General features: G+C 33.5%; 1 protein-coding gene across 3 annotated transcripts in view; it reads right to left on the bottom strand.

Moving 5' to 3' along the window:
- The window catches only part of LOC134533123 (synaptic vesicle glycoprotein 2B-like), a 79,811-nt gene that overhangs the window by 28,734 nt on the left and 38,912 nt on the right, over positions 1-12,165 (bottom strand). For all 3 annotated transcript variants that reach the window (XM_063370394.1, XM_063370396.1, XM_063370395.1), the window contains one exon: positions 7,319-7,563. In XM_063370394.1, coding sequence (XP_063226464.1) covers positions 7,319-7,563 — 245 coding nt within the window. The remainder of the gene's footprint in view (positions 1-7,318; positions 7,564-12,165) is intronic.

Raw genomic sequence — 12,165 nt, 5'->3', positions numbered from 1 at the left:
TGTTATCTGCACATGCACACATTATGTAGTTTGAGTAAGAGCTGTGTGGAAAAATGTAAACCTTAGAATTATTACTAGTGGTGCACCGATGCGGATACCGATGAATCGTAATCGGCGATTATGGGTACTTACCGATTAATCGTAATTGGCGATTATCTTAACGATTACTTTGCCGATTATTTACGTCCCGGCGTAATTAAGTAGGTTTTTACCGTGAAATATTTTGTTAGACATTTTAGGATGAAATACGGTAATATTTGTATATATTACAAAATTCATCTAACTCCGTCATATCATAATTACAGATATTTCGTTAAGTTTAATAAATCTCATTGCCTCGAACAATAAAAAAGACATTTTTCCTAAACGTTTATTTACGTTTCGTCTTTTGTTTAGTGGCCTTGTACATTACCTATAGCCAGAGACGTAAAATAGATGGCACGCAACGACCTAGAAATACATAGACTGCTAATAGGACGCCATATTTGATTCCAATTGAAACTCAATGTTATGATGTTGGTTATGATGGACTTTGACAGTTGAGGGGGCAAAACAAAGCGGTAACCTCCATCCCAAAGCAAGGAAAGCATGGCGAAGTGACTGTAATTTTATGAAACGAACGTGAATTTGTGCTTTATTGTGGTCCAAGCGATATGTTTATCTCCTCCAAGCTTTATCTTGAAGATATTTGTTAGCAGTTTTGTTGTAACAGCCAAGATCAAGAGGCTACGAAGCGTCGATATGCCGAATTCGTGTGTTGCCTACAATTGTAGGAACAGAGTTTTACGTGCATCTGGTAAACATGGGCTATGGATAAAACTGTAAACATTTACTTTAGCAACATTGTTTAGTCAGTGCAGTTATGCTCCACATAAACTATGATGTAGCTAAAACAACTTTTATGATTGAGATATCAAGTTTTGATTGTTATGACATTATAGTATTCTGTAAATTTTGTAACCCTATTCAATCATTTTATGGGGTACAGAAAAAGGGAGGTTTCAATTTTGTAATTATATCCTTAGGTTATTTTTATAGTTTTGTGTGTTGATTTATATAACTTTGCTAGAGCCAATTTTGTTAGTGAGTTAAATATGTATTTGTCACTGCCAATTGTTGCCAATACCAAAGGAATGATAAGGTGTTTTCATAAAAAATACACTTTTTACTATTGGTTTATTTACTGTAGCCTAGTGACACTTGCAACAGACCAAGTGTTTTGATGTACCTATGTACATTTGTTACTGTTGATTTATCCACTATATTGTCACTTAAAACTGACCAAGTCATTGCCATTTCTAGGTCAAGAGTTACTTCTTTGATGTGCATATATGTGTCACTGCAGATTATTTCACCATATTGTCGGAGGCTGACCTAGTTTTTACCGCTGCTATGACAACGATGTAGTGTTTTGATGTACATAACATTCATATTGAGAAAAATGCACTTGGTTTTATTTCAGTTTTGGAGATAAATTGTTATAAACATACCATCAGGTTATTTGACTTCACACCTTATTATAGCAGAATCTGCCAACGATATATCCATGTAACTTTGCATTTGGCAGAAGAGGTCCAACGACCTTGCAGGACTCCTGAGTATTTTTGTGAGTGATATGCAATGTGTGTGTGTATGTGTACATATATATAGAATTTTTTTTGTTATTATTTCAACTATCTCTGAAAATCATATGAAAAGCTGGGAACTTGCATATATAAATATTGATGGCTTTACTCTAAGCTCACACTTTTATACCATCCATGAATATTTAAATTTTATTTAAAAAAAGGAAACATACCATTTATACACTCAGTATTTCTTTTCTGTATGCATGTAAATAAAGTTTAAAGGAGGGCATGTGTATGCAATGGTGTGTGATCACTTGTGTGTGTATATTTATTAATTGGTTGTTTTAGCTACATTATGCAGATCACATCATGTTTGTAATGTAAATAGCTTTGCAACTCAGTACTTTTAAAAGGGAAGTAGCTTATTTCCTAAGTTTAAACATATTTGTCAAAGTGTATGTACATAGATTTCTCATCATGTATATATGTATTTGTAATATATTAATTATTACACCATGTATATCTATGTATCATTGACATGCTTCATATCCTTATTGTCTGAAAGGGATTCAAAGAGAAAATAAATAGTTAAATCTGCTTCCTGTTTGTCATATATGATAACAGTAATTTATTTGCTAATACCTTTTATATCTATGTCCTACAGTTTTTCAAATAATTTGTGCTCAGCAATATCAAAAACTTTTGATATGTCAAGGAATATTCCAAGTTATTTACAATTGTCATTATTATTGGTTACAATTTATTTCTCTGTAATAATTACTGGTACAACAATTACTTAGTAATATTTATTATTAAGTAATTTAAACTTGAAAAAATTGTTACTTAAGTTAATATTAACTTAAAAATTGCACTTAACTGTGATACAGGTGTCTTATGCTCACACTCCTAAACAACATGTTAAAACATTACTCTCAAAATAAATCAAAGAGTATTTTGATTAAAAAAACTGAGTCAGGCTCAAGAAAGTCCTAATAACATAAAATTTAAAAAAAAAATAGGTGTGCAGGAAGCTATCTGATAACATTCACTTTTTCATATGATCATGATGATTTAAAATTAAGGCTTAGCAAGCATTTTTTGATTACTTGATGTCAGCTAGTCATGTTAAATTTTTTGATCTCAATATATAACCTGAATTAATGCCAATCTCTGTGTAGCTACCTAGGCACTTCATTTTAAAATAGGCTATGTGTAAGGTACTATACAAGCATTTGTGTAGAATGAAATGAGTACAGAGTGTGATGGATTAGCAAGAGAATGCATTGTTTGAAACAATTTTGACATAATGGTAGTCTGAGGTGAAACCACTAGGAATCCATCCCAGAATACCTTGGTGTTATGTATTTGAAATGAATTTGAATTTCTCTTGCAATTGGCCTTCAGCCCTGTAGCAAGTACTGCCTCTACCAACATCTCAATCCCTCAGCCCCTTCAACATTTTCTGAAACTCCCTTGCTTCAGTCACCTTTCTGTAATAGTGGTTTTCCTCTCTCTCTCTCTTTGTCCTCTTTCTCACCCCTTGCCTGATAAAACTTGTGAAATGGAAAAAAGTTGCTGTTATAAAAGCCTAAAAATAAACAAACTTGTTATCTATTAATGCACGAGGTAACATCACAAATATGTACTTTCAAACTCATCACAACACAGATAGCCTTAGTGGTGATTAGGCCATAATTAACTGTGAAAGAAAATGAACTTAACTCTTTCGTCGTAAAAAATACAGCCACTTAGGTTTTTTTTAAAGGTATGTTTAACTTGCCTGCCACAGGGTTCTGCTAAATTGTATGTTCTAGCCAAGGTGTACATAATGTATTTTAGATATGTAGCGTTTATTATTTGCTACATACGATACTGGAACAGAAAGAAGCTATGCATGCTGCAAGTAGCTAAGGGACCTTACTTCCACGTGCTTAGCTAGACAAATGTTGGGGCAGGATAATTCTGTGAGCATACTATAGTTCACCACACACACCTACAATCACTTTCAGTTTTAAGGAAACAAGCACAGCTGTGTTTTTTCAATTCACTGTTCTTTAATTGCATCCTAGTAGACTATACCGGACCTTGTCATGTAAAAGGCCTTTCAACTATAAACGCAGTGTTTCGGCAACTGAACTATTATATAACTTAGGCCTATTTAACTTAAAAAGTTGCTTAATTCAATTGTTACGTAAATCATTTTAAAACGGTACATTTACAAATACTTTACGTGAGCCAAGATAAGCGAAATCGCGGGGATAAAATTGTCAATACAAGACCATAACAAACTTTTATTTACGGAAATTCCAACTAGGCACAGTGGTTGATTGAATCTCACTGTATTATTTATATTGTGCTGCTTTTATATTACACATTTTGTAAGGTGACCTTACTTGTTACGAATAATTAGACTTGAAAAACGAACTAGTAGTTTCATTTGTCCATAAGGAACAATAAACAATGGATACGATCTTGCCCCCTCTTCTGTCAAAACATGTTTCTGTCTCACTCACTCGAAGAGTAGTTCCAGAGATTGCCGTCGACAGCAGCAAATGGCGCTGAAAGCATATGTACCAGCAGTCTATGTATTTCTAGGTCGTTGATGGCACGCAATCAAAATACCACAAACAGTTGCAGTGGATTCTATGACAATCGATCTTTTCGAGTCGTAGTAGCGGTTTAAAATCGTGGGCCCGATACCTTCTAGTTTTTATCACTGCGTTTTACAAACTCGTTATGGGCGTCTATGGTAACATTATCCGTTTGTTATTTGTATGACGTGAAAAGTGAAAAAGTATCTATAATTTTATATATTCAGTCAACATAAATAAAATCATATGTGCTAGAATTGGTTAGTGATTTTTATATAATTATAGTGAGATGGCGAGTAGGGAGAAAAAAAGTGAAGTGTGGAAACATTTTTCTATAAACTCAAGTGAACAAAATAAAGCAGCATGTTTACATTGTTAAACAGTAATTTCTTGATGCAACATTATGTGATAGTCAATAATAATGCTAGTTTTCCGCAACAAAAACTTACCCATTGTAAATTACAATTATTAGACTGTAGTTCAAGTTGTTTACAATAACAAATATAAATAGAAGTTAATTTAATTTACACTTTGCAATGACTTAATAGTGTATTTTATATATTTTTATACTGATATTATAACTGTATTCTCGATTTTACCTAATCTTGTTATTAAATTCACATGGGAATAAAAATTTTTGTGTGCATTATTACACTTAAAAAAATTTCTTCATTATAATCGGTAACTGAATCGGTATCTGCCGATTATTGCTCTCATAATCGGTAATCGAATCGGTAATCGGTAAAGTCATATCGGTGCACCACTAATTATTACCTTACTCTATAAACTCATCCCTTGAAGTAACGCTATTCAATTTGCGCGGTTTTGAAGTAACGACACAAATAAAATACAGCATGATTTTAAGTAGCGCTGTCATATATTCGAAGTAGTACTTTATTCTTTTACATGAATTTTTATTTCCAAGCGTGCACAATGACAACAGCACTTATGTAGCATTAAATAGGTACAATGCATTAAATTAATAATGTGACAAAACCAACAAACACTATTTTGTTCTTTCCTTAATAGCAATTCGCTTCCTTCATTGTGAATTTATCTCTGATGATGGCTTGAGTGTTCAGTTACATTTTTATTTCACCCTACCGTATCTCAGCAACAGTTCTAGAGAGAAAAGCCAGAAGCTTTGAGAGCTAGTTTACCTTGTGCCAACTAGGATGTGCAAAACATAGCAGACACATATTCAGTAAACATCAGTGTCAGGAATTACATTAATAGGTTAAATAATCTTTGTAATAATAGAAAACATTTAGTTTATGATTTCAAAAATCTTATTAGCACTAAAATACATTTCTAAAAAATGTATTATTTGTAACTCAGAAAAGTTGTCAGAGCCTCTTAAGAAGGTATGCCCAAGCCCTATTCTGTAAACAATGCAGTCAGTAAATTCTTTAAATTTAATTTTTGGTTTCTTAATCTCAATATGTTACTAAGCATTTATTTAAATGTACTTCAGATGTATTTAGAAACATATTAAGTACTGTAAATTGATTTTAATGGGAGTAGTATCTTGATTAAAATGTTTGTCAGCAAGCACATTTACCTGATTGGATAATAAATGTAACATACTCTCATGAAAAAAATATGTATTTGATTAGCACTCTGTTTTTCTGGAACGAATTATGACGTTAAATCGATGAGAGGGTGTACTATATAATATTTACAAATTTGTTTTCAAATTTTATTCAAATTTAATATTGTAGTACCTTTAAATTACTTTACCACTAGTTCAAATTATATTTCAAGTGAATTAAATTTAGAGTTTATTTACAATTTTGATTTACTGATTTATTTATTATATTTTGTGGAGATTACGAATTACCATAATTTTGACTTGATTTTAATTTTTTTCCCCAAAATATCATTTTTATACTGATACTTATTATTTAAGGCCAGTTTTATTATTTGATTTACTTTATTCAGTTATCTGTTAATGTTTTGTGTCATAATATGTTAATTAATTAGTCTAAGACCAATGTTTATCAGTACTACCAGTAGATATCGGATATTGTATCTGATGACAACATTTACATAAATTTTAAAATAAAAAATATATCCTGCATTGTTTGTGATATCATATTCACGGAAAGTAGGAACTGTAATATAGTTTTAGGTTGACACATTCAATTCACTCTGATCCATAGAAATGCTCATACCTCCAATTTAAGACACTTTAGTTTTGAGCTGTTAATATCACAATAGAAACTTCCCATTATTATGGCATCATTAAAAAAAATCCATTCTACTCACTGCAGAGACAGGTAAAATTATTAATTTCACATACCATAAGTGAAGGTCTGATGGATAGTAACTTATGGCAGATAAAGGGTTGGGGATAAGCCCATGCACATTCAAAGTAAAGGCCAGCCTACAACAAATTATTTTGTCCTCTTCAGGCTATATAACTGCAAGGTAAACTGACCAGTTTAAGGATGAGATCATCAAGATACAATGATTTTATAGTGGAGTAGTATTTTTGGTCATATTTCATGAATATCAATGTTAAAACATAAAAAGTTCAACATACGTAACACAAATTTCAGAGCTGTAATATTAGTCTGTATCAAACAATCTAAATATTGTGTCATAGACAACTGCAAATAACATGGTTGCTTTTGTAAATTAAGTCATAATGACATCAATATCCATAGCAAATAAAATTACATCAATATCCATAGCATCTACATGCACAAATTTTGTATGCAATATAAATGAGCTACTCCTCATGTATTGATGAAGGGACAGGAGTATTATTAAAAATTTCTTGATAGGGTGAAGAAATATATTGAAATATCTAACTATGAGTTAAATTTTGATTAAGAATAGTTTTCAATATTTTGTACTAATATTATCCCTAAAACTGCTTTACAATGACTATTAGCATCCTTAGGAATTGGACTAGGCTGTAAGTGGCTTGTATTAACTCTACCTCAATTTCCTTAAAGAACCACCTTATGAAACTATACGGGTAAGTTTCCCAATACCCAGTGCATTTGATTAAATCTGCAACAAATCTATCGTAGATACTGCTTTTGAGTATTTTTTTATATTCTGCCAATTTTAACTGAACATTTTGTGGTGAAGTCGGACACTTGTGCACGCACTATTTTGTGGAACGGACTTGGCAGTAAAGAGACTTACAGGATAAGTATCAGGATGTTTGCCGGTGTTGATGCTGTACACTTTCCTCAGCACCCTGAGTGCTTCATCAGTCTGTCCGCGCGACATCAGGAACTTGGGGCTCTCGTCAAAGCACGTCATCAGGCAACCAGCCAGGAAGCTGGGTATGGTGCACACCGCCACAAACACTCTCCACGAGTTGTACGTGATATGGCCACCAAACAACGACCATGACCACGACTGAGGTATGATCAGCCATGCAAGACCTGCAAGGACAAACACACCGTTACAGCACTAATACATAACTACACTACCACAGTTCATAAGAATGATTACTACTCCATAAAGCAGTTAAGATTAGTGAACTTTAGAGTCGCAAGCAAAACAAAGTGATGATGCTTTACCAACTTAAACAATGAAAATTGCCACGTGACAGCATGCAGTCCCCTTCCCTGCCTTCAGCGCCTTGCGCTAAGTCACCCAGATGGAAAGATAAACCGGCAGGAAGTGTCCACATAGACAATTGAGTTCTTTGTACCAATTTCCCAACCTATTTTTTAATTTTTTTTTTCACTAAGAGACAGGGATGATCATTTTTACTAATAAAAAGACCCCGTAGAAAAATAACATAATTATTACGATTTATTAAAGTGGGGAGAACAGGGTTCGTAAGGGATAGCCCAATTAAGTTATATTACAGTTTTATTAATTACCAATATTTACATCACTAACAAATAATTGTACTTTAAAATGCCTAATCATCAATTACTCGCACTTAAAAATGCTTATTCTCAAGTCACTCAGTGTCAGTCAAGTTCTTACACACCACACTCCTCACTGGGCCGCACTCTTCGCACAACTTTCGCCACTCCACTCCCCACGGAACTCCGTCGCCAAACTCTGTTGCCGAACTCTCGCAGCACACGTGGTACTCTCGCCACAAACTGTCGCGGACTCGCCTCCCCAAGAACTGTCACGGAGGCCGGCGTCCCAGCTTAAATAGTCTCTGGCGCCCTTCTAAAACTGACGAGCGCAGCTGGGGCCAGTCGCGTCATCCCGCGCCGACACGACGCCCAAAGCGTCGAGAACAGCATCATCGCTCGCTCATGCCACGGCCCGCGGAATTCCCAAGGCCGTTCAGTGATAGATAATGGCGCCAAGGCAGGGCATCTTTGGCTCATAAACTTGTGATATTAATTTATATAAATGCACATTAAATGCAATACACACAAATTGGCTTTATTTGAAGTAGTAGCTACAAACACTGCAAATACGCAAATAGGAATGTACCATTAACTAGTGCCTTAAAGTTTTAACTGATACATTCAAACACACATGGTCACACAAAAATTACCATAAATGTTGGCGCTACACATTATTTAATGGTCATGCATCCCATTTATTATTTTTAATATACATATTTGACAGGCATTTGCAAAACACAACAATCTTTCAACGAGCACGATTTGGAAAAAAACTAGGACACTTTGACACTTTGATGTTGGTATAAACAGACTCCTTAGTGTATAATAAGTGCATCATAGGCTATATCTATTGATAGCCCCCTGCTTAAGGGGCCTCCCTAGTAGCTTCAGAAGTTAGCGGAACACTATGTTTTTTAAATAATGATGGGACTTTATTGATCGACACTACGAATCTGAAAATTTTTCACCCACGAGAAGATACTACACGAAATGTCTGTATACTTTTACATTTATGTTTTTTTCTATCAAAATATGAAATAAAAAATCACCAACTTGTCCAACTTTGGGGCCATTTTATACTGCTTAGGAGAATGACAGAAAAAAAGTACAAGTCTAGAAAAAAATGTAATTTTTTTCTGAAGAAATTCATGTATTTAAAACATATAGTCATCGCTTTGAATTCCGAGATATCTTATCCGCAATTTCTGCAAATCTTGAAAGTTTTCCACCGTCTCGTGCTGCCGCTCGGCGAAGCCAGCTCGCAGCCACAGCACAGGTAGCGTGGTGGTGGACCCTGGCCCGGGGGGGAGGCAGGCTACCTGTGTGTGCGTGCGTGCGTGAGAGGGAGACAACCCACAACCGGCACCGGTAAAAGATAATCCCATGACCGAAAGAAATTCTCAGAATTGCTTTTAGTGTGCCTCGCCACAGTACCATGTGCTCGACTTACTCTGTGACTATATTCGTGTATCTCTAAAACATTGCTTTTGTTTAAACTACAAATATCCTAAAGCTTACCATACTAGATCATGTATTACGAAATAAAGTATTGAAACTAATCAATCAACACATTGAAAGTTGTCCTACAAACTATTTATTGGTGGCTTTACAGTCTCGCTAGCTAATTCGACAAAAATTTTATTTAACTTTTAACATGAACATACACTTCAGTGTTTTCCTTCTATTTTTAATAAATATTCAAAAAACAATTATTATACTACCCAATATTTTTTTTAATTATTTTAGTTTTCCAAAATGATCTTACACATCTTACAACGCTGAAGAAAAATTTATACTGGTATTAACCAAATGGTTAACTATTTACAAAAGTTTTCATACTTAAAAATGTAGGTTTATATAAAATGTATCTTAAACTAAAAGAAAAATCATATTTTGAAAACTAAATGTTATTTTTCTATGCTTTTTGGTTAGATAGATATCTGATGGTCTTCTCTGTTTTAAAAATGTTCATGGAATGATAAATAAAAAATAAAAACAAGGGAAGATCTATATTAAATAAGCTAGTCAGGAGTATATATATGTTCCTCCTGGCGCAGGAGTCACGAGGAGTATTGAAGATGAGGTCAGTGACCGATCGCTCACATATGTAATAATGGATGGTACGTTATTAATTACAAAATTCAAAAACCATTTGGAAGTTAAAAAGTATAAATAGTGGCAATGTTTAATGAAGATGACGTAAATTTTCAGATAAACTTATTTCTACAGCTCGATTAATTAATAAGGACAGGAAATAAATTTTTTACAGCAATTATTCAAAATTATTAAAATTTTACAAACCACAATTAATTTATCCAAAAACAAAAATTAAGTAAATATTGCCCATACATTACAACATCCATGAAAGAACCTTGCAAATTATTTTTTTTAGATGCATTATTTTGCATTCAAGTTCTTTTTGTTTAATACTTCACCTACTTATAATTGTTACATATTTGGCACATTGTCCGTCACGCCCAATTAAAGGGCCTGAATTAAATGAACGCGTTTCTAATCAAATTTCACGCCTGTTACTTTACCTGCAACCCGGAGCAGTGTGACATAAATTATTGTACACTCGTGACGTTGGCAATCAACTTAAATATTTATGAGTTAAAACAAAACATAACTATAACGGATAGTAAAAAAAAAATGTAAAATTTTGAAATCTTGTTATGTTTTTATATAGTACACAAAGCAGTTAAACCATAAATTATTTGTTGTTGGAAAAAAAATCCGTAATCTTTCATGCTTTTTTCCTTGATTTTTATTTCCAGATATTTTCGTTCTAGAAAAAAATTAAGGTAGCCTTATTCCAAATTTGTTATGATAGACGTTTGTTAACTAAGAATATAAATTCGCTTTACAACCACAGCTTGTACACAAGTCGTAAAAAAACATGGGTTCTACTTACAGGCCGTATTGAACTTATTAGGTTTATGACAAACACAACAGCAATAAACATATGGCTGAGTCTGCTTCCATGTACACTTTTTTTTAAGCTATCACTTTTAAAGCGGGTAAAGTGTACCTATCAAGTAGCTTAGCATTACCCAAAGTGAATGTCATGCTCCAGAAAATGTTCGAACTATGTAATATTTGCATCACTGTTGCGTTACAGACCTGCAACTTTTTTCAGTGCGCGATGTCACTCTTATGTAAAAATATGTCGTGTTTAGCGCAAACGTGTTCGAATGAATCCACATCGAGCTGCCAAAGAATACCTATCGATGTCGGCAACCTACATAAGTATACAAACCATCGTTTACAAGTGTATTCATACGTAAGTATATAACTGGCGGCGGGCCATGATGCAGTTGGTTCTTCGCGTACAGTCCACTGACGGGATAAGAAGCGTCAAAGATCTTATATGGCTATTCTGTAAACTTGTATGTAATTTCACTGCCTGCTTTAGACAAACAACATCCATTACTTTCAGCTTTGGCTTGAAAAGAATTACTCCGGCCGGCTTTCTTATAAGACTTATTTCAGCTCCTCGTGCGACCAGTGTGTATAATTTGTCCGCGGCCTTATCTTTGTGTGAAAGTTATTTGGAAGGGAAGTTGTGTTGGTAATGTTATTGTTCATCATGTATTACATAACAATTCGACTTAGATACGCACATGTGTTTTTAAAATATAGGTATGTTTAATAACTTGCAATACAAAGTACCCATGTGTTGAATTTCATGTATTGAATTTTTTATTACATTATGTACGAACATAATAATTACAATATTTCATAAGAAATTTTTAACACTTTTTACAAAGCACTCTCTAATTTCTTCCACACCTCATGGTTAACCTTACTATTTTATTTCATGTTTCAGTTGATTTGAACTGTTTGGAATCATAATATGACGGACAATGAAGAATATTAGTTTCAGTAAATTTTATGAGAGGATTTACTTATTACATTAAATATACCTCAATTTTTACCTCAAAGGAAAAAGTTGCATATCATTAAATGATAAATATTTGTTTCGCTTTAATATAGTTTATGAACATAACTTATTGTGATAATAGGCCTACCTATTAGTTAAATTGTGTTTTTGCAATGCTCTCCTATTGCAGTAAAATTCTTGGGCAAATTGAATAGCATATAGTCAATCTTTAACATAAGCTTTAGAATACATAAACGTAATAAATTATGTTCTCGTGATTT

This window comes from Bacillus rossius, chromosome 6 (genome assembly GCF_032445375.1).
Source record: "Bacillus rossius redtenbacheri isolate Brsri chromosome 6, Brsri_v3, whole genome shotgun sequence".
Classification (NCBI taxonomy): domain Eukaryota; kingdom Metazoa; phylum Arthropoda; class Insecta; order Phasmatodea; family Bacillidae; genus Bacillus; species Bacillus rossius.
The sequence above is the reverse complement of the archived record's forward strand: the minus strand, read 5'-3'. Positions and strand labels throughout refer to the sequence as shown.